This window comes from Marmota flaviventris, chromosome 15 (genome assembly GCF_047511675.1).
Source record: "Marmota flaviventris isolate mMarFla1 chromosome 15, mMarFla1.hap1, whole genome shotgun sequence".
Lineage (NCBI taxonomy): Eukaryota > Metazoa > Chordata > Mammalia > Rodentia > Sciuridae > Marmota > Marmota flaviventris.
The window spans coordinates 281,739-309,721 of record NC_092512.1 but is presented as its reverse complement, the minus strand read 5'-3'; the positions used below and the strand labels follow the sequence as shown (position 1 = coordinate 309,721).

At 45.4% G+C, this 27,983-nt stretch overlaps 2 protein-coding genes across 9 annotated transcripts; both read right to left on the bottom strand.

Moving 5' to 3' along the window:
* Positions 1-313: 313 nt before the first annotated feature.
* Znf251 (zinc finger protein 251) lies at positions 314-27,757 on the bottom strand. 7 transcript variants are annotated; one of them, XM_034635671.2, is made up of 4 exons: positions 27,666-27,757; positions 21,282-21,594; positions 20,750-20,863; positions 314-3,112 (listed from the first exon to the last, which is right to left on the bottom strand). In XM_034635671.2, exons 2-4 carry the CDS (start codon positions 21,406-21,408, stop codon positions 1,479-1,481), a joined length of 1,875 nt encoding a protein of 624 aa, XP_034491562.2. In that variant the 5' UTR covers positions 21,409-21,594; positions 27,666-27,757; the 3' UTR covers positions 314-1,478. The 7 variants fall into 7 exon arrangements, with proteins under 7 accessions (XP_034491562.2, XP_071458128.1, XP_071458125.1 ...); XM_071602027.1 differs by having other exon boundaries at positions 21,282-21,513; XM_071602024.1 differs by lacking the exon at positions 27,666-27,757 and adding an exon at positions 22,285-22,425.
* On the bottom strand, positions 25,787-27,741 carry Commd5 (COMM domain containing 5). 2 transcript variants are annotated; one of them, XM_071602047.1, is made up of 2 exons: positions 27,666-27,741; positions 25,787-26,960 (listed from the first exon to the last, which is right to left on the bottom strand). In XM_071602047.1, exon 2 carries the CDS (start codon positions 26,701-26,703, stop codon positions 26,029-26,031), a length of 675 nt encoding a protein of 224 aa, XP_071458148.1. In that variant the 5' UTR covers positions 26,704-26,960; positions 27,666-27,741; the 3' UTR covers positions 25,787-26,028. The 2 variants fall into 2 exon arrangements, with proteins under 2 accessions (XP_071458148.1, XP_027807882.1); XM_027952081.3 differs by having other exon boundaries at positions 25,787-26,755; positions 27,666-27,740.
* Positions 27,758-27,983: the final 226 nt, after the last annotated feature.

Sequence of the window (27,983 nt, the reverse complement as noted above, 5' to 3'; positions counted from 1 at the left end):
AGGGATTTTGAAAGGTGATCTGATGGTGCTGGGGATGGAACCCAGGGCTTCATATATGACAGGCAAATCCTCTACCACATAGCTGTATCCTGGTCCCAAAGGGTGATGTCCCACTGGGCATGGAGGGAATTAAGTAGAGGATAGAAAAGATTCTTCCTACAGACTCAGAATGGAAATCAAGGTTTCAAGGGCCCTCATGCCCTTAGACTCTCAGTGAAACTCTTTCTTAAAAAGTTAAGATTACTAGTGACCCAGCAATGCAAATGAGACATTTAAAAGAACTGAAAGGTTAGGTTCACAAAACAGATTGTAGTTACGTGTTTATAGGTACTTTATTCTTATATACTATAAATGGGAACACTCAAGAATCCCTTAATGGAGGAATGGTTGAACAGCTCCATCCATATATCCATAACATGGAATGCTGCTGGGCAGTAAAAAGAATGAACTACGGATACATGCAACAACATGGGTGACTCTCCAATACATTCAGTAAAAAACACCAGATTGAAATGGCTCCACAGGATGAGATTCTGGGAATGGTGAAGCCATGGCAACAGAAAACAAAGCAGGGTATGCAGGGGTTAGGGCTTCCCGTTTGGGCATGGAGAGCTGTGGGTGCTGAGGCAGGTTGTATGCTTGATTGTGGTGACTGCACACCATGTGACTCTGAAACCCACAGAGCTGTATGCTAAAGAGTGAATCTTATTGTATGTAAACTGTACTCAAGAAGGTTGGCCTTTGGGGTTGGGGTGTAGCTCAGTGGTAGGTCACTTTGCCTATATGCACAAGGCCCTGGGCTCTATCCCTAGCACTTCAAAACACGCAAACAAACAAAGAAAAACAAAAATAACAACAAGCCTGGTTGTTTCTTGGTGTGTCTTAACTGCAGTTATTTCCTCTCCTATTTTCTTCGAGCATTGTGAGGATTTTCTTTCCTTTTTGCAGCTCTTGAGAATGGGGCTTCATGGCAGCCTGGCCTCATTGGCCCCAAGGCCTCTGCTCAATTGCAGATCTCAGAACTGAAAACACATCAATCTTCACTCTACAAATGCCCAAACTGGGCTCCAAGGGAGGAAGGACACCCTGCCTGCAGGCTGGTAAGGGAAGGCTCACCCTGCCCAGCGATACTGGAACTGGGTATTCCCAATAACAAGCTGAGCTCAGGCAGGAGGGAGACACAAGGTAGTGACACCTTGGGGCTGGAGCCAGTGGCTCACTATTGGTGCTCCCCCTCCTCTCAGTGTCTGAAGGTAGTGCGACAGGGGTCACCCTGAGCACAACAATAACCTCTATACAACAGTATTTTCCAGATTGAATTCTCTCATGTTTACTTTCAAATTTAATGACTTTAATAGTCATCCAACCTGTTTATTTTGATTTGCTGGTAATATGTAAACCCTCTTATTTAACTTTCATTTTGCTAGCCTATCCAACGTAAAATGAACAATTGCTAAACTGTTTCCTAATTTTATAACTTAAAAATGTCTTTCTTGGAAAATCTTTTTGATATGAATAAAATATCTTTCAGAGCCATCATTTAGAGGGGGCTTCTCTCCAACATGAGCTACCTGATGTTGAGTAAGGTCTGCACCCTCGCTGACAGCCTTTCCACATTCTTGACATTTATATGGTTTCTCCCCAGCGTGGCGGCTTCTCTGGCAGTCAGCGGGTTGTGGGGTAGGGCTGAAAGTCTTCCCACATTCACTGCACCCCAGGGACTTCTCACCAGTGTGGATTGTCCAGTGCAGAATGAGGTCTGCGCCATGGCTGAAGGCTCTGCCACGTCGCTCTCCAGTGGGCAGCAGGCTGGGGCCACCCTTTCTACGCTGGCGAGGATTGTCTCCCGTGTGAATGTGCTGATGCTGTGTGAGGGTTGACCTCCGGCTAAAGGCCTTCCCACAGGCCCGGCACTCGTAGGGCTTCTCGCCAGTGTGGACACGCTGGTGCAGGGTGAGTTGGGAGCTCTGGCTGAAGGCTTTCCCACACTCAGAGCACTGATATGGCTTCTCCCCTGTGTGCACTCTGCGATGCTGCACCAGAGTGGAACTCCGGCTGAAGGCCCTGCCACACTCACCACACACATAAGGCTTCTCTCCAGTGTGAATCCGTGTATGTTCAGTAAGGTGAGAATTGAAACCAAAGGCCCGGCCACACTCCTGGCACACGTACGGCTTTTCTCCAGTGTGGACCCTATGATGGAGGAAAAGGCTGGAGCTCTGGCTGAAGGCCTTGCCACACTGACTGCACTTGTGCGGCTTCTCCCCAGTGTGGATCCTCTGGTGCTGAATGAGGCTGGAGCTCCGGCTGAAGGCCTTGCCACACTGACTGCACTTGTGCGGCTTCTCCCCAGTGTGGATCCGCTGGTGCTGAGTTAACTGGGGGCTCTGGCTGAAGGCTTTGCCGCACTCCTCACACTTGTGAGGCTTCTCTCCTGTGTGAATGACGCGATGCTGAATGAGGCTGGAGCTTCGACTGAAGGCTTTCCCACATTCACTGCACCCAAAGGGTCTTTCTCCAGTGTGAATTCTCCGATGCAGAATGAGGTAGGAATTGAGCCCAAAAGTCTTCCCACATTCTTCACATTTAAACGGTTTGCTGCCAGTGTGGACTCGGCGGTGCAGGATGAGGCTCGCGCTGTGTGTGAAGGCTCGCCCACACCAACTGCACTCATAGGGCTTTTCCCCTGTGTGGCGCCTATGATGTCGACGGAGGTCTGAATTATATTTGAAGGTTTTGCTGCATATATCACATTTAAAGACTCTCTCTCCTGTTTTATTCCTTTGAAGTCTAACAACATTTTGGTTTGGATTTAAATGTCTATCAACATTTAAAGAACACTCCTGGACACTCTCTCTTGGAGGCTGCTCCCTACATAGGACAGATTCCTCTCTAAAAACTCTCTTGTGCAGATGGGGTTTCTTCAGACTCTGGCCAGCAGTGTTTCCCAGGCTCCCTTCTCCCTTCCCCTCCAGGTCCCAAGGATCCTGGAACACAGGTGTCTGTGAATTGGCCCTTGAGAATCTTCTTGATACAAATGCTGGGCTCTTCACATCTTCAGAACACTCCTGGTTTAAAATGGACAGTTCCTTCTCAGTCCCAGCATCAGAATCTGTTACACAAAACATAAAGGAATTACTAGAGGACACCACTGTTCAGCAACACTCTTACACAGATCCTTACTTGGAAGGCAGATGTTCCAGTAGCAGATGTGCTATGCATGACTCAGGAGCGCAAGAGGCAAAATGGCCAGTCACAGGATGAAAGCTCAGTCCACCAGGTACCACAGGAGGGAAACTCAAGCAAATTATGATTTTTTCACCTATCAAACTAGCAAATGAATCTGCCAACAGGCTGCTCCAGGTAAGGAACACAATAGGAAGCCAGAGAGCCTCTGGTCTCAGGAAGCTCACTGTATATTGAGGAAGAAAATCAAATACTTTTTTTTTTTTTTTTTTAAATGAAATAACACAGAGGCTGGGATTGTGGCTCAGCGGTAGAGCGCTCGCCTAGCACTTGCGAGGCCCTGGGTGCGGTCCTCAGCACCACATAAAAATAAATAAAATAAAGGCATTTTGTTCAACTACAACTAAAAAAAATAATATTAAAAAAATGAAATAACATGGATAATGGAAACTATTGAAAATACAGAACCATCTCCTGCAGCCTATGTGGTCAGAAGATCCCAGGAGCATGCGTGGCTTCAGAGGGAGCAAGAGCCAATGGGTCAGCAGTTGCAGAAGGCAGGCCTGGGTGAGATGGAGAACCACCAAGTCCAGGAATGCAAGGAGCCTGCCACGGCTAGAGCAAGAAGGCGGGTGGAGGTTCCTGTGCTGCGTTGATTCCCACACAGAGAATTAAAGGAATAATTCCTGTCCTGTACTGTGGGATGGACTATAAATAAATAGAGCTTTTTAAAGGGAAAGTTGGTAACACATAGCAAAAGAATTAATATTACACACCCTTTGTTCCCAAAATTGTTCTTCAAGAGTCTATGCTAAGTCAACTGTCATTTGCACAAAGAAATGATTATTATGACCATCCCTGAAATGTTCTCCCTAATTATGGGGAAACAAGAAAGAATTCAAATATTCAAAAAACAGAGGACAGGGCTGGGTGTGGCACAGTGATAGAGCACTTGCCTGGCATGCAGGAGGCCCTAGGTTTATCTCCAGCACTGCAAAAAAAGAAAGAAAAAAAAAAGAGTATTGTTTAAGTCAGCGATAGACGAGTCATATAATGGAATACCTTTCTGACATTACAATTATATAATAGAATATATAGTTAAAGGAAAAGTCTATGACATAAACTGAAAAATCAGTTTCTAAAATAATACACACAGCATAAACCAACTTTAACTGAAAATACATATGGAAGATAAGTGCTATTTCTTCCTTAAATGTTTGGTATAAGCTGGCGAAACCATCTGGGCTTGGCATTTTCTCTGAGATAGGAATTTTATTTACTGAACCAATTTCTTTAATACTTAAAAGATCATGTATTAATGCTTTCTTGTGTCAACCTTGACAAATTGTGTTTTCTGGGCAAATTGTGTTTTATCTCCATATTAAAACTTCTTGGCATAAACGTGTTCAGATGCCTTTTTATTACAGCCTGTGGATCTGTATTGTGGCCCCTTTTTATTTTGGTCATCTGTCCCTTCTTTTGTTCTTGATCAGTTATGACCAGAAAATCATAATACATTGCTATTGAGTGAAATAAAGACCTGGGCAAGTGAATAGATATGGTATACTTATGGACTAGAATATTTAGATTACAAAGATATCCACTTCTCTTGAAATTGATTCAATGCAACCTCAATCAAAATCACAATTTTCTCATTTCACAAAGTGATTCTAAAAGTAAATGCCAAGGGTCATCACTGAGGCAGACGGTGAGGTGGGAACACTCTTGCTGTTGGATATAAAGACTTATAACTTTTTGTTATCATTGTTGTCTGCAACACTGGGGTAAAAGGCAGGGCCTCCTATATGCTAGGCAGGTGCTCTACCATAACACCCTCCCAAGGCTTAAAAATCTACCGTGTTGCAGATTGCAAGTAAAGACAAATAGAGAACGGGAGAGAAAATTTCTAGATAGGGGTTTTTGCACACATGCATGTGATCTATGTGTGTACCCGAGAAGGTATCTACTCTTCTCACTTCAATGAGCAGGAGTCTCTCCATCTCCTTCTGGGCACCAGGGGGCAGATCAAGGTCTTGGGTTCCTCCCCCTGACTGGACTATGCTGAGGGCCCACTTTCTCCCACCGAGGACCAATTATGGCTAGCTGGAGTTGGAACCTACACGTTTATCCACTTTAAGCCAAACTTCTCTCTTCTTAAAATAGCTAATAGCTAGCTAGCTTCTTTCTTTACCTTCTTTCTTTTTTTCCTTCCTTCCTTCTGTTCTGGGGATGGAATCCAGGGTCTCACACATGATAGGCAAGTGTTCTGTCTCACCCCTTTTTAAAATATTTATGTAAGATTTGTGTGTGTGTGTGTGTGTGCACGTGCACTGAAGATTGAAACCAGGATTGCTCTACCACCAAGCTACATCCCCAGCCATTTTTCATTTTTGAGATACCGTCTTGCTAAGCTGTCCAGGATGACCTTGAATTAGTGATCCTTCAGTTTCAGTCTCCTGAGAGTAATTACTGAGATTACAAGTGTGCGCCACCACACTCCTTAGACTTGAAGTTTTTTTTTTTTTTTTTTTTTTTTTTTAATAAGATAATAGAATACATACAGCATGAGAAAATTTATACTTTTCTGTTTGGAAATCTCATTACTTAAAATACTATATTAAAATAAAGAAAATCTCTTGGAAATCTAAGTATATTTAAAAATGATTGCTTTTTTCCTAAAAATTCAAGCTAATGGCATTGTTACTAGGTACATATATATGAAAAACAGATATAGTACATTTTAATCTATAAGAATCAGACTGGATTTTTTTTTTTTTTAGGTACCAGGGATTGAACCCTAAGTCCATTAACCACTGAGCCACATCTATAGCCCATTTAATTTATTTTTTATTTGAAATAGGGTCTCAATAAGTTGCTTAGGCCTCACTAAATTGCTGAGGTTGGCTTTGAACTTGTGATTCTCTTGCCTCAGCCTCTGGAGCAGCTGGGATTACAGGTGTGCATACCTGCACCCAGCAAAATTGTGTATATTTCTTAAACTGGGTTTAATAATAAAGCAACTCCTATCTAAATAGGGGTTCAGTGCACTAACATGAACTGTGAACATGGGCCATTACTAAAATGGGATAAAATCGTTTAAAAAAAAATGTACTCTTAAGCCAGGCACAGTAGTGCATGCCTGTAATCCAGCGGCTCAGGAGGCTGAGAATCAAAGCCAGCCTCGGCAACGATGAGGTGCTTAACAGCTCAGTAAGACCCTAAATAAGATACAAAATAGGGCTGTGGATGTGGCTCAGTGGTCAAGTGCCCCTGAGTTAAATCCCGGTTACCGCCCCCCAACCCAAAATGTACTATTATAGAGGAATCCAAACAATATTGCAAAATTCTGTAGACATAAACTTTGTCTATGTCATCTTTTTGAGGGCAACTTGAAGGTTGATATTATTAAAAAAAATTTTTTTTCAGTACTGAGGATTGATCCCAGGGGTGCTTTACCACTGACTACATTTTCAGCCCATTTTATTTTGGACAGGCTCTTGCTAAATGCCCAGGCAGGCCTCAAATCCAGTCCTCCTGCCCCTGACTCCTGAACCGCAGGGATTAGGGGTATCCATTACTGCAAAAGGCTTCCAAATGATATTTATTTATTTATGTGTGTTCGCACACGTGTGTGTGATAATATATATATATATATTTTTTGGTGGTGCTGGGGATTGGACCCAGGGCACTGTGCATGCAAGCGAAGCACTCTACCAACTGAGTTATATCCCCAGCCCCCAAATGATTTTTAATATATGTTATAGCTAGGATCTGGAATGCCCACCAAAGGCCCATGTTGAAGTTAACCCCCAGATGGTGGTGCTATTGGCAGGGGGTTGAACCCTTACACAGAGGGACCTGGTGGGAGGTGGCAAGGGCTTTAGGGATCTGGCCCTTCCTCTTCTTTATGTCCCAGCTGCCAAAACTGCTCAAGACTTCTCTGCCACACACTTCCGCCTTAATGTGCTGTGCTGCCACAGGCCAAGGCAGCAGGGTCAGATAATGGTGAGTCAATAAATCTTTCCTCTGTTTAAGTTGATTTTCTTTGTCACAGAGACATAATGCTAACACAACTTCTCACTGTATCTTGCTAGCAATGCAGGTTTGTTTTTTGTCATTCTTAAATGATTCAAGGGTCTTCAGGTTATTTCAAAATAGATAATATTTATGCTCCTATTTATGTAAAGGCTTTAAAAATTAGAGCTGATGGGCTGAGGTTGTGGCTCAGCGGTAGAGCACTTGCCTCACATGTGTGAAGCACTGGGTTCAGTTTTCAACACGGGACATAAATATGAATAAAATAAAGGTCCGTCAACAACTAAAAAATTTGTTTAAAAATTAAAGCTCATCTCTAAAGTTCCCCATTATGAATATTAATTAGAATAACTACATGCCCTCTTCTCTGAAGGTGAGGCAATTACTCCTCAAACCATACCAGTCCTCATCATGCTCCTTGGAAGATGGAAACCAATGAAAACCATCTTTTCCCTTCTAAGACCTCACTCACAACCCACCCAAGAGACTCAGGCACCAGTGCCTGTCCAGGGCCATCCCATCTGAGAAACTGCTAGCCCTGACAACCCTGCAGCATGGACTCCAGCAAGTGATACCACCCAGAAATGCATGCCGGGTCCCGGGGGACAGAGCCACCACTGAGCTGCAGTGTGTTGAGGACAAGGGCACCAACAGGCCAAAACAGTCCTAAAAGATGGTCTTCTTTGCACAAAGGGGTCTGTGACGTCTATCCCTGGGACAGATACCACAGCTAGGGTTCACTCAGTGGGCCCGGGAAGCTCTAACCACACAAAACTGCTTGCAAAATTAGCATGGCCAGGGCTGGAGATGTGGCTCAAGTGGTAGCGCGCTCGCCTGGCATGCGTGCGGCCCGGGTTCGATCCTCAGCACCACATACAAACAAAGATGTTGTGTCCGCCAAATACTAAAAAATAAATATTAAAAAAAAATTCTCTCTCTCTCAAAAAAAAAAAATCTTCTAAAAAAAAATTAGCATGGCCAAGGGAAATGCCAGTAGCATCCAGATGGTGGAGGGATGTGCTCACTACATAAAATCCTTAACAAGATGCTGGAGGGAAGCATTACCCATAAATTTTAGATAACCCAGAATCGTGACTGATAGCTCACTGTGAGAGGAAAAACCTGGCAAACTGGCATTAGTCTGAATGCTAGGTGTCAGGCCCCCAAAGCATATGATACTAGGTAACCTAGTAACAACTTGCTTGCATGTAACTGTTAATAGAATGCTACTTAAAACCCATCAAAAAAGAGACACAAGGTGAATTGAGATTTTATTTGCTCATAGGCTCATTATCCTAATATATTGGGTAATAAATAACATGCAGATAAAAATAGATGAGGGCTAATGATATGGCTGGCAGTGGAGCACTTGCCTAGCATAGCATGCATGAGGCCCTGGGTTGAACCCCCAGCATTGCAAAGAAAAAAATATAAGATGAAAATAATTTAATATCATAGAACATTTGCAAATGCAGACAGCTTAGATGGCGCAGAAAGGGCGACATTTCTGTGCTGCTTCAGCTTTTTTTTTTTGGCGGGGTGGTGGGGGGACCAGAGATTGAATTTAGGGGCACTCAGCCACTGAGCCACATCCCCAGCCCCATTTTGTATTTTAGAGACAGAGTCTCATTGAGTTGCTTAGTGCCTCACCATTGCTGAGGCTGGCTTTGAACTTGTGATCCTTCTGCCTCAGCCTCGTGAGCTGCTGGGATTACAGGCCTGTACCACCATGCCCAGAGTGCTTCAGTATTAATTCTGATTTTGATCTTGTGCTGGAGATTGAACCCAGGGACACCGTCACTAAACTATACCCCTATGCCTTTTTTGAGACAGGGTCTAAGTTGCCCAGGCTGGACTCAAACTTGCAATTCCCCTGCCTCAGCCTCCTTAGTCACTGGGTTTACAAGCATGTGCCACCATACCCAGCTCCATTCTTTTACTCACATGAGTTCCTTGATGCCGGCATAACACGTTTTTAGCTAATAGCCTGTATTGGTGAGCTTTGTGTTATTATAACAAAATACCTGAGGCAATTAACTTATAAAGATAGCATTTTTATTTAGCTCGTGGTTCTGGAGGTTCTAGTCCAAGATCAGGCAGACCTCTTGCTTTGGCCCTCTGGTGAGGGCACCAGACGGAAATGGCAGAAGTGTGTGGCAGAGCCAACTGCTTACACCAGGAGCAAGGAAGCAGAGAGTACTGGTAGGGTCCCACAAGCCCCCACCTCCCAACTGTGCTACCCAGGGCACCAAACTTTTGACACAAGGCCCTCTGGAGTACATGGATCCACCGTAGCCCTGTCCAACCCAAGCTCTCCAACTACTCCCTCTGCTTCGTGGGGTCACAAGACCACTGCTTCAAGCCCCAACCCTACCAGCTGCCTGACTAAATGCACAAGAGGACTAAGCCATCAGCATGGAACTTCTCTCCGGTCCATGCTTCTGCCCATACCCTGGACCCTAATGGTAGATGCTCCAGGTCCCCACCCCTTGCCCTTCTTGCTGACTAGCCTGTATGGCCTTGGGGTATCCCCAGATCTATGAGAATAAAATTTCAATTCCTGACCCGTGTCTCACCTCCCAATGATGTGTGCTTTCCCAAAGAAAACCCCAGAATAAGTGGTGCCTGGAGGAAGGCACAAGTTCACCCTGAATCTTAACATGTGCTCAGGAAATCATGCATCAGGGTGGTACAAGTGTCAGAATGGATGAACCCACAGGGACACACCACCTGGAGTCCACAGCCACCACGGGGCTGCTCTTGTGTTGCAGTCCCTGGGTGCTGACAATGCATGCTGGATCCACCACTGCACTACCAGAGTCCCCCTGTCCCCAAGTCTCTCTGTGCACCCACCCCTCTTCCATTTCCTGGTACCCATTTGTATTTTTCTTGCGTCTACAGTTTCAACTTTGCAGGAGCGTCATTCTGGAATACACACGCAACCTTTCAAGCTGCCTCTTTCCCCTAGTCATGCACACTAAGACTCCTTCACTGCTCCTCATAGCTTGGTAAGCTCACTTCTTTTTAGCCCCACAAATCATCCCATTCCACTCATCTATTAAAGAATATCTTGGTTGCTTCCAACTTTTAGCAATTATGAATAAAGTGCTCATAAAATTTGTGTACAGGTTTTGTGTGAACATGAATTTTCAGTTCACTTTGGATAAACACCAAGACTGTGAATGTGATCTTGTGTGTGCACTTCTGTAAGATACTGGCCAGCATCTTCCGTGGCAGCCACAACACCGTGCATTTCAACAGCGATGAAGGCACATTCCGCTGTTCCCCATCCTCGCTGATACTGGGTGCTGTCAACTTCCTGGATGTGCCATTCTAAAAAAGCATGCAGTGGCATCTCACTGTGGCTCTAATTTGCATTCTAGTGACACAACAAGCAGCATCTTTACACAGGCCTGCCATCTGTGTGTCTTTGGCCAGGTGTCTGTTCAGGCCTTTTGTCTTTTTTTTTTTTTTAGTTGTAGATGGACACATCTCTTGAGTCTGAAAATTCTTACTGTCTTTTGTGAAAGTTTTTGGTTTTGGTAGTGGTGATTGAACCCAGGAATGCTCTACAACTGACCTTCATCCTCAGCCTTTTTTTTTTTTTTTAAATATCTTTTAGTTGTAGATGGACACAATACATTTATTTATTTATCTTTATGTGGTGCTGAGGATCGAACCCAGGGCCTCATACATGCTAGGTGAGTGCTCTACCACTGAGCCACAACCCCAGCCCCTCCTCAGACTTTTTTGAGATAGTGTCTTGCTAACTTACACAGGCTGACCTTGAATTTGTGATCTTTCTGCCTCAGCCTCATGAGTTGCTGGGATTACAGATGTGCATCACCATACCCAACTGCATTAGTTTTTAATCTTAATAAAATCTAGCTTATCAATCATTTACTTTATGGATCATGCTTTTGATGTCACATTCCCAAACTTACTATAGAACCCAAGCTCAAATCTACATTTTCTCTTATCATCTAGAAGTTTTATATTTAGGGCTATGAAGTCTGCTATGGACTGAACTGTGACCTTCAGCTTATTTAAAGTCTTAACTTTCAATGGCATTTGGAGATGAGGCCTTTGAAAGGTAACTGGGAGTGGGGCCCCATTAGTGGATTAGTGCCCTTTTAACAGAGACCAGAAGACTTCTTTTCTCTACCAGATGAGGACACAGTGAGAAGATAATCATCTGTGAGATAGCAAGAGAATCCTCACCAAAAACGGACAAACTGACAGACTTCCAACCTCCAGAACTGTGAGAAAATGAATTTCTGTTTAAGCACTCAGTTTATAGCATTTTGTTACAGCTGCAGACTAAGTATGAGCAGACTACGACTTGCTGAACCCATTTTGTCCCAGTATTCCAGATGTGGAATACCAATAAACACTTAGATGGAATTATAAAATTATGTAATATATAACATTAAGATTAATATAACTATGTGTAAAGTCTAGATTATGATTTCCAACCTATCTCAATGAACCTGTTTTAATTTCATTGACACCATCACAGAACTAAAACCTTGGGACTTTTTTTTTTTTTAAATGATCACTTTATTTTTTATGTGGTGCTAAGGATCAAACCCAGTACCTTGTGCATGCTAGGTGAGTGCTCTATCACTGAGTCCTAGCCCCAGCCCCAGCCCTAAAACTTGGGACTTAATGGGTCTTTTGTGTGTGGTACTGGGATTTAACTCAAGGATGCTCTACCACTAAATACACCCCAGACCTTTATTTTTGAGACAGGATCCAAGTGAACTTGCAATCCTCCTGCCTCAGCCTCCTCAGTGCTGGGATCATGGTGCGCCTCTGGTAGAGGGCATCTACATTCGTTTTCTTCGCATGCGATCATCTGATAACTACAGGCTCTCTGTTTTGCTTTAATAGTCTGTGTCTACTTCTTCAGCAGTACCACACTGCCCTGATAACTGTAGCTGTACAGTGAACCTTGCAATCAGATGGTATGAGTCCGATTTTGATTTTGTGCCTTTCCTTCAACACTGAGTGAGTTATTCTAGGTCTCTTACCTTGCCATATAAACCTCAGAGTCATTTTTTTAAAAATATTTTTTTTAGTTGTAGTTGGACACAATACCTTTATTTATTCATTTTTATGTGGTGCTGAGGATCGAACCCAGCGCCTTGCACATGCTAGGCGAGTGCCCTACCACTGAGCCACAACCCCAGCCCCCCCAGAGTAAGTTTTTTGACATCCACAAAATAACCTACTGAGATTTTAATTGGAATTATGTTGAATTTATAGATCAAGTTGGGAAAAGTGACTTTTTTCTTTTTTCATCTTTTTTTTTTGCACAGTTACTGGGGACTAAACCCAGTCTTGGGCATGCTAGGCAAGCGCTCTATCACTTAACTACATCCAGAGCCTTTTTGAGAAGCTTCTTACTAGCTGGCCAGATTGTTGGCTTCCAACTTGCGATCCTTCTGCCTCAGTCTCCTGAGTAGCTGGGATTCCAGGTGTGGGCCACTGTAATGACTAACATCTTGACAATATTGAGTCTTCCTATCCATAGATGGCCTATCACCTAGACAATGGTGTCATCTGTAAACAGTTATATTTCTTCATTCCCAATATGTAATAGCCTTTATTTCCTTTTCTTGCTTTATTCCATTAGCTACAGCTTCCTGTACGGTGTTGAAAAGCAGTGGTAAAAGGAGTCGTTGTGGCCTTGTTCCTGATCTTAGAGGAAAAGCTTCAAGTTTTTTCCCATTAAAAATTTTTGTAGGTATTTTTTTTAAACCAAGTTGAGGAATCTCCCCTCTATACCCAAACCTTCTGAGTTTTTATCATGAATGTTGAATTTTGTCAAATGCTTTTTCTGTATCTATTGATATGACCATATGATCTTTCTTCTTAAGTGTGAACTACATTGATGTTTCAATGTTGAACTAGTTGTGCATACCTAAGATAAACTTCACTTAGTCATGGTATAGTTCTTTTTATACATTACTGAATCTGATTTGTTAATATTTTGTTGATAACTTTTACATCCATATTCATATTTGTCCACTGTTTTATTTTCTTGTAGTGTCTTTGATTTTGCTCGTATGATAATGCTGACATCATAGAATGAGCCAGGAAGTATTTATATCCTCTGGAAAAGAGGAGAAAAATAGCATAATTTCATACTTAAATGGGTCAGAATTCACAAATGAACCCATTTGAGCCAGGGAACTGTTTTGGAAGGTTAATTGTTAACTCAATTTCTTTAATACACATAGACCTATTCAGATTGTCTACTTATTGTTGAGTGAGTTTGGAGAGATTGATTTTCCAAGGAATTAGTTCAATTCATCTAAGTTATCCAATTTGTGAGCAAAGTGCTGTTTATAATATCCTTTTGACCTCTCCATGTCACAAGAACTATTCATTTCTGATATCAGTGATTTGTATTCTCTCTGTCCTTCTTGATCTAGATAGATGCTTATCAACTTTATTGATCGCTTCAAAGAACCAACTCCTGGTTTTATTGATTTTTCTCTACTGATTTCATGATTTGTTTGTTTGTTTTTAATATTTTTTAGGTGGAGATGGGCACAACACAATGCCTTTATTTTTATGTGGTGCTCAGGATCGAACCTGCGTCCCCCCTGTGCTAGGCAAGCGCTCTACACTGAGCCAAAATCCCCAGCCCAGATTTCCTGTTTTCATTTTCACATTTATTATTTCTTTTCTTCTGTTCACTCTGGATTTAATTTTCTCTAGTTTCCTGAGGTAGAAGCTTAGAATATTGACTTTTTTTTTTTTATACCAGGGATTGAACCCAGGGGTACTCAATCACTGAGCCACATTCCCAGCCCTTTTTTATATTTTATTTAGAGTCAGGGTCTCATGAGTTGCTTTAGGCCTTGCTAAATTGCTGAGGCTGACTTTGAACTCACAATCCTCTTGCCTCAGCCTCCCAAGATGCTGGGATTACAGGTATGCACCACCATGGCTAGGACTTTAAGATCTTCTTTTCAATAAATGCGTTCACTGACCTGAATTTCTCATCATGTTTTCACTCTAGTCCACAGAATTTGCTAGGTGATATTATCTTCATTTAATTCAAAATATTTAAAAATTTCTTCAGAGTTCTTCTTTGACTCACACATTATTTAGAAGTATGCTGTATAGCAGAGCATGTAATCCTATAATCCCTGTGACATGAGAGGCTGAGGTAAGAGGACCCCAAGTTCAAGACCAGCCTGGGCAACTAAGTCTTGTCTCAAGATTAAAAAAATAAATAAAAAAGGCTGGGGAACACCTGGGGCTCAACCCCCTGTACTGGGGTGGGAGGAAAAAAGCATGCTCTTTATACTCCAAAATTTCAGAATTTTCTACCTATATTTTTGTTATTAATTTCTAGTTTTAATATCACTGTGGTCTGACAGCACATGTTGTACATTTTCTTTCAGTATTAGGGATTGAACCCAGCCTTTCAGTACTAGGGATTAAACCCATTGATCCACATCCCAGTTTTTGAGATTTGTGATCTTCCTACATCAGCTTCCTGAGTAGCTGGGATTACAGGCATGTGCCACCACATCTGGCAGTCTATCCTTTTAAACACATCAAAGTGTGCTCAGGCATAGAATATGGTCTGTCTTGGTGAACATTCCAAGTGAACTTCAGAAGACTATAATCCGGGCTGGCAGGGTAGTACAGGGGTAGAACACTTGGTCAGTATGCAAAAAGCCTTGGGTTTGATCACCAGCACCATAAAAACAGAACAAACCTGCTGTTGTTAGATCAAGGAGTCTGTGGATGTCTATCCCAGTGATGAATGGTAATGAGCTCAGTTGTGTCTGCAGATGGATCTGTCCATTGTAGATAGAGACAATAGCTGGAGTCTCCAACTATAGTACTAGACTCATTTCTTTCCCCTAGCAGGCCTATCAGATTTTGCCTTTTGTTTTCTGTTGCTGCTGTTAGGTGCATCAGGAATTGTTGTCTTTTTGATGTATAAAGCCCTTACCATTATGCATTATTCCTCTCTTCCTGGTGCCTTTCCTTGCTCAGAAGTCTGTTGTGACTGAAAATAATGTAAACATTCCCTCTTTCTTTTGATTCCTATTAGCATCTTTTTCCATGTCTTTACTTTTAAGCTATATGCATTTTTATGTTTATAAGAGGTTTCTTGTAGAAGACATAGTTAGGTCTTGCTTCTGACCCACTCGGATGGTCTCTATCATCTACTGATCAATGAAGGTTATTTTTGTCCTTAAAAAAACAAAAAACAAAACAAAACAAACAAACAAAACAAAAAAACAAAAAACAACAAGACAGGGTGTCTCACTATGTTGCCCAGCCTGGCCTTGAACTCCTGGGCTCAAGCAATTTCCTTGCCTTAGCCCAAGCAGTGGGAACTACAAGTGTGGGCCACCACACCTGGCTGACCACTGACATTTAAAATGACTGTTGAGTTGGGCACAATGGCACACACCTGTAATCCCAGAAGCTCGGGAGGCTGAGGCAGGAGGATGGAGAGTTCCCAGCCTCTGCAAAAGCAAGGTACTAGGCAACTCGGTGACATCTTGTCTCTAAATAAAATACAAAATAGGGCTGGGGATGTGGCCCAGCGCCTTTGAGTTAAATCCCTGATACCCCTGCAAAAAAAAAAAAAAAGACTAATATTGTTGAAATTAATATCTACAACATTTGTCCCTGTTTTATATATTACAGTTGATCTTTGTCCCTGTTTATCTTCTATACTTTTTTCTGCATTTTCTGGTTTAAAAATGGTTTCTTCACTGCTGGGGATCAAACCTAAGGTCTTATACATGTTATACAAATGCTCTATCACTGGGCTACTTATTTTGTGGTTTTGAGTATTTTCTATTACTCCACTTTGTCTCCTTGTCATCATATTCATTATACTTGTCTTGTACTTTTGTTTTTAATTGGTTTTCTATCCACACTTACAACTAATCCAAGTGTGCCTTCAAATAACATTATACTCAAAACCCTGACCAGTCTTTTAGTGAGTCATCAAAGGCATCTGTCATTACTACTATTATAGTGTTTTTCATTTCTAGCATTTTTTATTCTATTTTAGAATTTCAATCTCTCTGCCTATATTATATATCTGTTTTTGTACATCATACATTTTCCACTAAAGCCTTAGTCATATTAGTTTTAAAAAAAATCCCTGATCTGGTAATTCCAACACTCTTGCCAGTTATGACTCTCATTCTAATGTTTGTTCAGTCTCTCCACACTGCATTTTTCTTTCAGTGTCTTACAGGTCTTTGTTAAAAGGCAGATGTGACAAGCTGGGTAAGGGAGCTGCGGCACCCATGCCTCAGTGCTGCCATGTTGGCTGTGCAATGAGGCATGCAGCACCATAAGCCTGTGCTCCAGGGCCCTCACAAGGTCAGGGAGAACAGAGTGCTGGGCTGGGAGCTTCCTTGCTCAGGTCAGGCAGGCTCTGGCAAGGCCATCTATCTAGAGAACAGCTTTGTGAGGAATAGTGCTCTGACATATTTCAGAAGTTTCTTTTCCCTTTCCCCTGCCAGAAGCATAGGGAGATTTCCCCCAATGTTCACTGTGGGATTCATCACACTTCTGGCGGCAAAAAAAAAAAAAACAAAAACAAAAAAAACCCTCAAATGTTTATGAGCCTCCATGACAGGTCTCCTGTCATTTTTATAGCTCAGACTTGTCCACACTGAGCTTTTGTCAATTTGTCCATTTCTCTTCAGGTTTCCTACCTGCACCATTTCCCCTGGAGGTTCCTGTTCACAAATCATGACTGTGTTGCCTATCCAATTTGGGTGCAGTGGTTTGCCCTGGGACCTCAACTCTGATTGATCCAAGAGTCACTGATTTTCCAGTTTGTTCAGTTCTTTACTTGTTAGAATCCCGCAGCAACTTCTAAGCTCCTTACATGTCGAGACAGCAAAAAGTCTATTTTTTTTCTTTTATTTTTTCATAAACTACATACAAATGGTTCCTCAACTGTTAGGTTTTCATTACTGTGATGAAATACCTTAGATAGGTAAATGGAGGAGACACTTATTCTGGCCACAGTTTCAGAAGTCTTAGCCCATAGTCACTTGGCCTGTGCTCTGGGCCTGTGGCAGCAGTACGCATTGTGGCAGGAGCCTAGCATGGCAGCCTGTTTACTCCATGGCGGCCAGGCACAAAACAGATAGGATGGCGTGGGTCCCAGAGACTCTCCAGTGGCATTCTCCCACTGACCTTGCTTCTTCCCCCAAGCCCAACTTCCCAATGGCTCCTCAGTTTAGCCTTTTACACGTTGACCTTTGAGGGATAATGCAGATTCAAAGTACAGCACTAACTTCCCAGGGTTTTGCATAAGACTTTTTCAATCTTATGACAGCACAAAGTGATATATATTCAATAGAAACTATATTATTTTGAATTTTTAATCTTTTCTTGGGCACTATGATCTCTCTTGCAATGCTGGGCAGTGGCAGAAGTCACAACTCCCAGGCAGCCACAAGATCACAGGGCAACAACTGTACTCTCCAGTGTGCTGTGCTGCTAAGCTGGCATGTTCGGTAGGTTAGATGCACTAAGTGATTTCCAACTTATGATGGGTTCATCAGGACATAACTCTGCTGTTAATCATCTATGACGATTTAAAAAGAAAATTATAATATTGTCTCAAATGTACACAGATATATTACATATAACTTTACCATAAAGGAGGGAAGGGATGGTTGAGATTTATAATGAATTAGTACATGAAAGGCAAAAAAGAGAAATAAAAAAGGACCCTGTTTCAAATTAAAAAAAAAAAAGGGCTGGAGATGTGGTTCAGTGGTAGAGTGCTTGCTTGTCACACATAAGGCCCTGGGTTCCATCCCCATTATCTCTCTCTCTCTCTCTCACACACACACACACACACACACACACACACAACGAGACATTAAATATTAATAGATTAAGCACTACAATTAAAAGATAAGGGGCTGGGGCTATAGCTTAGTGGTAGACTGCTTACCTAGCACAGGTGAGGCACTGTACTAAAAAAATAAAAATATAGGCATGTTATCCCTCTATGACAATAAAAAATTTTTAAAAAGGCTCAGTGGTACAGGGCTCGCCTGGCACGTGCAAGGTCCTGGGTTCAATCCTCAGCACCACATAAAAAATAAATAAATAAACAAATAAAACAAAGTTTAAAAAAAAATTAAAAAAGGACTGGGGATGTGGCTTGGGGGTTGGTTGAGTGCCTGAGTCCAATCCCCATTACCAAAAAAAAAAGAATAAGGCTAAGGCTAGAACTGCTATGACATATCAGATGAAATATAGTCAGAACCAAATATATTACCAGAGATGATAAGGGATCCTCTTATCCCTAAAAATGATGATTAGAAGTAAAAATAATACAAATAACACAGCTTCAAAGTACATGAACCAGACACTGAGAAAATTAAAGACAAGACAATTCCACAATCACATGTGGGTATTTTAACACCTTCTCTTAGTAACTAAAGAATAACTACACTGTTGGGTGTGGTGGTGTACGCCTGTAATCCCAGGGGCTCAGGAGGCTAAGGCAGGAGAATCAAGAGTTCAAGGCCAGGGCCAGGTTTGTAGCTCAGTGGTAGAGCAGTTGCCTAGCATGAGTGAGGCACTGGGTTTGATTCCCGGCACCACATAAAAATAAAATAAAGGTATTGTGTCCATATACAACTAAAAAAAATATTAAAGAGTTCAAGGCCAGCCTCAGCAAAATCGAGGTGCTAAGCAACTCAGTGAGACCCTGTCTCTAAAAAATACAAAATAGGGCTGGGGATGTGGCTCAATGGTTGAGTATCCTTGAGTTCAATCCCCAGTACCGCCCCCCCCCCAAAAATAAATAAATACATAAATAAAATAACTACACATAAAATGAGCAAAGGGCTGGGGGATATCTAAATAGTACCATGAAGCACCTTGACTTAATTGCTACTTGAACCTATCCCTTTTTAAAAAAAAAATCTTTAATTAATTAATTTTATATGTGGTGCTGAGGATAGAACCCAGCACCTCGAATGTGCTAGGCAAGTGCTCTTCCACTGAGCCCCAGCAGCAGCCCATTGAACCCACCCTTTTTACATGCACGCAGATACTTACTGAGAGAGATCCTAGAGTCATAAAACAAGAGCAAGCAAAAACGAGAAGAATGAAATTATACAAGAATAGGTTCCCTGACCCTGGTAGAATTAAATGACAAGTCAACAACAATAAGAAATAGAAAAGTACCAATTGTTTTGAAAAGTAACACACATCCAACTAATCATTGGGTCAAAGAAATCACAAAACATAATATCTTGGACTAAATGATGACAAAAATATAACATTAAAATTTTCCAAACTGGAACTACAGCCATGCTTTCAGTCTTATAACTCCACCTTTCTACAAAAAGAAGCATCGCAAGTCAACAATTTTAGCACCCACTGCCAGAAGCAAAAGGCTTCAAACAGGTGGTTTTGAATGTGCATAAATTTGGGGCATATTATTTACAAGAGTCTTTCTGAGTAACTGGAAGACAAGCTCCAGCCAACAGAGAAATGATGCAGAAATTTCTGGTAAAAGGTTCAACAATTAACTAAAAGGTAAAAAAAATATATACTTAACAGCAAAAAACAACAACATCAAAGGTGGGGCTAGGAGTAATAGTAAAGGGTAAAGGAATTACATGTTCTGACAGTGTAGAGCAATAAAATAACAAAAAAAAATAGAGAGGAAGGAGGAGGAAAAGGTAGAAAGCATAACAAGCCTCAGTAGCTGATGAAAAAAGTAGAGAAGCTGGATCCAACAGAAAAAAGTACACATTTAAAAAAATATTATTGCTGGGCACGGTGGCTCATGCCTGTAATCCTAGTGGTTCAGGAGGCTGAGGCAGGAGGATTGTGAGTTCAAAGCCAGCCTCAGCAAAAGTGAGGCACTAAGCAACTCAGTGAGACCCTGTCTCTAAATAAAATACAAAATAGGATGGGGAGAGGCGGTTTGGTGGTTGCGTGCCCCTGGGTTCAATCCCCTGTACCAAAAAAATACTACTGACCCAGGAACTGTGACTTCACTCAGGAGCCGAAGCAGTAGGAAGCTTGAGTCCATAAATTCAAGACCAGCCCACAATACACTGATAGTGAGAGAGCAAAAGCATGTGCACATGAGGACACAGGTCTCAAGAAGGAAAGAGAGAGAATACTACTGACCAAACTGAGTTAGAGGAAAGAAAAGGTGAAGAAAAAAAGGACATGACAGGCAACCCATAGCTACTGTCAAAAGAAAGCCAGCAAGAAAGAGTATTATGTAAAGAAGAGAATGAAGGTGCCACAAAACGCATACAACGGGCACTGGGCACTGCATACATTTTCTAGAGTAAAGCAAATGGAGCAGTAAGGGAAGCCCTTGTAAACAAGGAGCACATGCCACATGACTGTGGTGACTACATCTGCTCTTGGAGCGGTTGGACTAAGCACAACAACCCAACCGCCCTCACTGCTGCAGTGAGTGTAGAACTGGGAGGGGGGTTCTTAGGGTTAGCCTCCTGCCCATTCTCACCTGTTCGGCAGTTTCTCAAGACCTCTGATTCTTCAGCCCCCAGAAGATCCATGACCCACAGCTCCTCGCCTTGCTCCAGCTGGGAGATCAGCTCTGGCTTAGGGACAGGGAATCCTGTTGAGGGTGAAAACCTGGGTGAGCCTGTGCGGCCTCTGCCCACCAGGTCTCCCAAGCCAGGTGAGAAGTGCCTGCTTGCTGCCATGCTTGGTCAGAGAAAGCCAGGGGCTTAAGTGTTTTTTCTTTTGTTTTGTTTTGTTTTGTTTTTAAGGAAGAATTCACCCTGTTCTCCTGGGGGCGGCAGGGAGGAACACCACCACTGGGCCACTGGCAAAGGGAGCGAAGTCCCTCGAATTGGGCAGCAAGGCTCTCTCACGGGCAGTGTTCTTTCAGCAGAGATCAGACTGGTACCCGGGGATGAGGGCGGGACCTTCTTCTTGGGATCCAAAAAAGCCAAAGCAGCCCATGAGCCTCTTAAGAGAGGCACCCCACCCCCGCCCCACCCCCCGCTCCAGAAGCCAGAGGGAGTTCTCACCTAGGGAGGCCACGTTCCCATAGTTCTCCAGCATCACATCCCGGTACAGCGCCCGCTGCTGGGGCCCCAGCTGTTGCCCCTCCGCTGGGGAGAAGTACACTGCCACGTCCTGGAAAGTCAGCGGCATCGCGCCCGGGGACCGCACGGCGTGGTGCCTGGCGCGCTCCTGGAAGCGGATTCGCGGTCCGAGGGGCTGTGGAGCCAGGACCCGCTAAGCTCAGAGCCGCGACCCCTGCGGGAGGACGTGGGTCCACATTATCAACTCTTCGGCTTCCCCCACCTCAAGGCTCACAGGTCCGGAGACGGCTTCCGACTGCGGATGGCGGGGAGGAACGTCAAGTCTCCCGGCCGGACTCGGCTGCCATCCCCCGACGCGACCGCCATGGAATCCGAGAGAAAGCAGGGGGCGCCACGGTCTGCGGCCACCCAGCTCTCCCTCAGGAGACTTGGGCGTGTTCGGCAAGAACAGCGGAGACGCGACCAGAGGAAGGGGGCAGCCTGCATTCTCGCAGAGGCCTCCTGGGGCCTGTGTACCCTCTCCACACCCTAGGACCGCTCCCGCCAGTGCGCAGGAGGGCCGGCGGGGCGGGCGCTGCAGCTCCGGCCGTCCAATCTCGGGCCTGAGGCTGGCGTGCCGCGCCCTGAGGCCTCCCGCTACCCCGGGCGGCGCGGTGCGGGCGAGCTTCGAGGGCCCAGCCCCAGCGTGGACTGACGCCCCGGTCTCACCCCCGCCCGCAAGGCCTCGTACTCCCCGCAGCCTCCGCCCGCCTCTCGGGTGGTCGGTCGCGGGCGCGCGCCCGACAGGCTCTGAGAGCCGCCTGTGCCCCCTCCCCCAGTGTCCCCAGCATCACTAGAGCCCTCGGCCGGAACCTGCCTGCCGGCGCGTCCAGCAATCATCGAACTCGTTCGCTTAGTGCGTGGCTTCCCGTGTGACACCCTCACAGCCGCCGGCCCGGCCGCCGCCGGCTACCTGCACTGCGGGAGGAGCCACGAAGAGCCTCACCTAGGTGCCGGCTCACAGGAAGCGTCGGGTCCTAAGACCGAGCTCGGCAGCTAGCCGCAGCGTAGTGCGCCGACCAGCCGGAGACGGGGCGAGACGATCTAGCTGCGCATGCGCAGGCAGCCCTTCCCTGGACACCGAGAGCCGGAAACGGGATGAAGCCCAGCCCGGCTCATTTCCGGGGCTGGTCTAGGACTCCAAGGATCCAAGCCAACGGTGGTCCGCGGACTGCGGGAGGGGAACGGCAGTCCTGCCCCACCTGCGGCTTCAGCCCGCCCAGCTCCGCACTACAGGTGCTTCATCTCCGCAGTCTCCCGACAGTGTCAATAGGTTAGTTCAAAGTAGCACTTGGTAAAATGGAGGAGGCAGTACGGCGGGGTTACTGGGACGTAAAAATAAGGTGAAGCTAAGGGATGACCTTGACGCCCCAAATTGGCTATGCACAACCTGGGGGTGTGCTGCGGCTCAGTGTGCAGCGCTGGCCTGGATTTTGGGGACCCATTCCCAGTGCTGCAAAAAATAAACCTTACAAAAAGACGGCAGGGCGGGAGCTGGGGTTGTGGTTCAGCGGTAGAGCGCTCGCCTAGCACGTGCGAAACCCTGGGTTCGACTCTTGGCACCATATAAAAATAGATAAAATAAAGGCATTGTGTTAATAACTAAAAATGTTTTTTTTTTTTTTTTTTTTAAAAGCGCACGATTCGGGAGGCTGATGCAGGAGGATTGCAAGTTAAGAATAGCTTAGCCAACTTAGACATGTCTTAAAATAAAAAAGGGTTGATTGGAGATATAGCTCATGGGTAGAGAGCTCTTACGCGGCAAGCACAAGGCTCTTGGTTCTATCCCCAGCACTGCAATAAACAAACTCTGAGGCCATGGTTATCCCTTCCCTAATGGTTCTGTAACTTATAAATCCACTTTGGTGTTAACGATATTAGTAATTAAAATTGGAACAGAATAATTTGTGATTACCACAGTCACACCATAAGTATCAGTAAATTAACGGTGATGAAAAAACTGATGTAGCCTGTGAATTTATTCAACAAATTCTGATATTGTGGAATTTACAAATATGAGCAGTCTGTGTTAATGGCATAGCTTGCTCACCACAACAACTTTCCAGCTTCCATGTTCTTTTATGCACTGTCCCATTTTAACAAGAACCCTGATAGGTCAGTTTCACCAGAAGTCCCCTTAAACTCAAGTTTTCTTATCCATCCACTCCCCCACCAGCTTCATGGCCTATATGTCCCCATGTGCCTGGGCTGCAATCTCCCCTCTGCCTTCTGAGGTGGTCCTGGGTAGTTGACCTTACAAAGCATTACATCCTGAATACAGTTTTCCTTAACAGTTTTTCTTCCTCCTTAAGAAGCAGACACGAAGACTACTAAGTGAAGGGTCTTGACTCAGTTCTCTTCAGGGTACATCAAAGCCCCTCTGTGAGGTGGAACATGGTATTACCTGCTTCTCCAAGTCCTCTGCCTCTGCCCTTTCAGTGTGTGCCTAGAGCCCTGGCCAGTGGAGGTAAGGGCTGTAAGTTTGTTTTCGTGAAAAAGCTTGAAAAGATAAAGCAAGTGAAGCCGACGTGTTTGGGCTCATGTTAGAAGTCCAGAAGTGGTGTGCCTAGAATTCACTCTGACTGCTTTGCCTGGCACCTTTCTTTCTCTGTTCTTTTTGTTTTTGTTTTTTAGTACTGGGGATTGAACTTTACCACAGAGCCATGTGGACAGTTAGATAGACTCATAGCAGTGTCAAGATGCTTTACATGTGGGCAAAGGGACTTTTTTTTTCTTTCCAGTACTGGGTATTGAACCCAGGCACACTCCACCACTGAACTACATTCCCAGCCATTTTTAAATTTTTATTTTGATGCAGGGTCTCACTAGGTTGCCAGGCTGGCTTCAAACTTGGGATCCTCTGGCCTCAGTGCCACTGTACGGAGGGACTTAAGTAAAAAATTTTTGTCCCTACATTCCTGTTTTGTTTCCAAATGTATCATGAGTACATAGTCTCCAACACATCTAATAGTTGAGATCATAAGTATGTGACATAAAAAGCTCTGTCACTGGATAAGGTTGACATGGGCACTCTGCTTACTTGTGTACATCCTTTTTTGCGGGTCTGGATCTCCTTGTTCCCTTCAAGGTGGGCCAGTGGTCCTGGGGGACCCAGCGGAGGCTGAAGGACACAGGGGCATTCTGCACCCTTAGCTGAGCCAGGCCTGTGAATCCTCCAGCTCTAGAAACACAGCAGCCTCCCTGGCAGCCCTCTGTCCTCAAAAGGCAGCCTTTTCCTTTCCCTGTGGCCCACACCTAAGTTGCCACAGCTGTAGTTCTCACTCAAGAGAAAAAAAGGTGTTCACTGAGATGGCAGAAACCAAGCATTTTTCAAACAGCCTATGTGAGAACAGGCTGGCCCGGAACAGCAAAGTTTATTTGCTGTTCTCAGAAGTTCCTGCACTTAGGCCTGATTATCCTATGAGATGTTTGAACTGGTTTCTCAGCAGAGAACCAACCAGATGTAGACTAAAAAAGTGCAGGAAGCAGGGACCCCTCAAGCAGATAGTCTGACAGCCCTAAGACCCCTAGCCAGAGAATGGCTATTCTGAGGACTACAAAGCTGGCCATACACTGCCCCCCCCCAACATAGCTACCCTGGAGGCACTCAGAAAGGCCCCCTACCCTATCCAGCAGCTCCACCTTACAACAGCACCCCTCATAGTGGACTCTCAACCTCCTCCCTGTTCCCCTACATACTACTCTAAACACAGAAACAGTATTATCCTTTTACTTATTTATTTTCATGGAACTGGGTAATGAACCCAGGGGCACTCTATCACTGAGCTACATCCCCATCCTTTTTATTTTTAATTTTGAGAAAAGGTCTCAATAAGTTGCTGAGGCTGGCCTTGAACTTGCAATCTTCCTGCCTCAGCCTCCCAAGTGCCTGGGATTACACACATTTACCACCACCCCTGGATAATGTTATCCTTTAAAATAATAGAAGTGTTATCCTTTTAAAACAACCACCAGAGTACATCCTTCCTCTGTTGAAAACCCTCAGGGACTCCCACTTTGGCTTAGACTTCAACCACAATACTTTGAGCAGAATTTCTCAGACCTGACCTGCGTACCCTCCCCAGCTTTACCTCCCTCCAATGACCTCCTCCTACTTGGTTGGAGGCACATGACATCCAATATACCTGGTCTCTCTCTACTCATCACCTGTGCACCAGCTGGTCCCCCAGTGGACTTCATTCCCCCAACTCCTGTCTTTCAAGTCTGCTCAGATACCATGTTCTCCAGGAAGCCCAGCCATGATACAGCTTATAGGGGCAGGCATGTCCTCACAGCCTACACCCCACCTTGCTCAAAACTAAGTATACATTTGTCACCCCTTGATAAGCTGTACCCACTGTTTACTATGCATTTTGTAATGTTTCCCCCGCTTCCCAACCCACAACGATATCAGCCCCACAAGGGCAGGGATTTAAGACAGACAAAAGTGCCCACACTAAAAACAGCATTTATGAAAGCAAACAAGAAAAAGGGCCCAGATGCTTAGTGGGGTCAGGCTGAGCAAAGGCATATTCAGAGGACCCTGATTTGGACCCCAGACTGTCACTTTACCACACTCAGAAGCAACAACAACAAAAAACCTGGGGAAGGGGTGACATGCAGTCTAGCATCCAACTAGAGGAAATGCAAGTTGCATTCTGGCACCAGCTGCAGTGCTGACAAGGGAGGCTCAGTCCTGCAGTCTGCGATCGCACCTCCTCTCCAGATCTGTCATCTCCTTCAGGACCAGCGCCACACTGTACCGCAGTTCCTGGAACTTGGCTGTGGGAACCTCGAAGCGATATGCTGACCCATCTGAAAGCTTCAGCTGCATCAAGATGCTTGGCTTCAGGGAGCGGGCCAGGGCACTGGTGGAAATTGCCACATCCACCCTCCACTTAAAGTCAGCAATGTGGGGAAGCCAGGAACCCTGCTGCTGGGCCACAGAGTCCAGGAGGGGGCGCTGACCACCAAAAACCACACTGGTCAAGTCCCCAACCAGGTCTTGGGGGATGCCGAGCTCCTGGAGTTGGTCCTTGAAGGCATCAGGCTTCAGGCTGGGAGAGGGAAGCCGGAGAGCCTGCTGGAGTAGTGTGTGTGTGCCAGCAAGTAGGGCACCTAGCTGCTCCTCTGGCAGGCTGGAACTGGCACCCAGGTGCTGCATGGCCTCTCGGCAGTCCTCTCCCTGCAAGCTGCTAACCACAAGCTTCAGCAACTTTCTGAATGTGCTCCTGTCCAGGTCTCCCAGAAACCGGGCCATTGCTGCCACCTCTGGAGGGACTTGGGGCCCCAGAAAACTGACCCGGCCACTGTGACTGTCAGCAGGATGATGCAGGTATGGAGCTGCAGTCCCTAAGGCAGACATCGCTGCTTCCTCCTCCTTGATCAGCCAGAGGGGAGGTCCCAGCCACAGCTCCCTGAAGGGAAGGGGGAGGGAAGGCCAGTGACTGCCACATCCTTAGGACCTTAAGGATCATGTGGACCCCACCATTAGGATGCTGATGGATTGAAGTACCAGTGACAGTAGGTGTGATGGGACTAGGGAAATGACCCCGTGAGCAGGTGGAAAAGAGGCCCACATGGGTCCTGATAAGAGGGGAGGCTTCTCAGAGGAAGTGACGTCTGAGATGAGCAGGAGTTGGTAGGGAAGTAGGTGAAAAGGAAGAGAACCAAGAAAAAAAAGAGAGAGCGTATGTAAATCCTAAACTAACAGATACAAGATTATATTAGGAGAAATACCCGCAGGCACAGGACACGGCAGTTGGGACCCCTCACTACTCAACCCAGAATATTCACAACGTCCCTGCAAGACCTAATCATTTTCACCTCACAAAGGAAATCCAGCCTACAAATGCAGCTGCCCAAGCCAAAAACTAGAGTCTAAACCTGCCCACTAAGAAGGGCCGCGTTAGCACAGGGGCTACACTCAGCCTCCCCTGCAGGAGGACCAGGTAGAAGCAGTGCACCACGTAAAGAGGGCTGTGGCACTACCTGAAAAAACAGTGGTGACATCGTCGTCACTGGCGACGTGCCCACACATTTGCCCCAGGGGGAGTGCACGGTCCACCTCGACAAGCTGGGTAGAGGGAGCAGGGCGCTCCCTCACGAGTATTCAGAGGCCCCTGGGCTCTGACGTGCTGCCGCTGCCCAGGCCCGGCTCCCCTCTTCCGGATAAACGGCCCTTTCGCACCCCGCGGCCGTGTCCGCCCGGCGCTCAAGACAAACTCGTAGGGCCATCTCCCACACCGAGGGGCCGGGTCTCCGCTCGCGACGCCACCGCGGGGATGTCGCCCCAGTGCCCCCTCCCGCGCCCTCACGCCCCCGCACCTGGAGCCGTCCGCAGCAGCAAGCCAGAAGCTGGGCGCGGCCTCGGTGTGGCCCCAGACTCTCACGGGCCTCTCTAGGAAAGCGGAGCGCTCGGCTCTATGGTTCGCGACCCTGGGGACGGGGCCGCTCTAGCAAAGCGGAGGGCGGGACTCTATGGCCCGCCCGGCGGCGAAGTGGGTCGGAGCTGCAGGCTCGCTCTTTTCTGCCGCTCCGTGTCCGGAGAGGGAAGCCGGGCGAGCTGCTCGGCGCGGTTCGCCCGGGTCTCCGTGGCTCCCGCAGAGTCCACTTAAGGTGCGTGACTCTGGTTTTCCGAAGTTC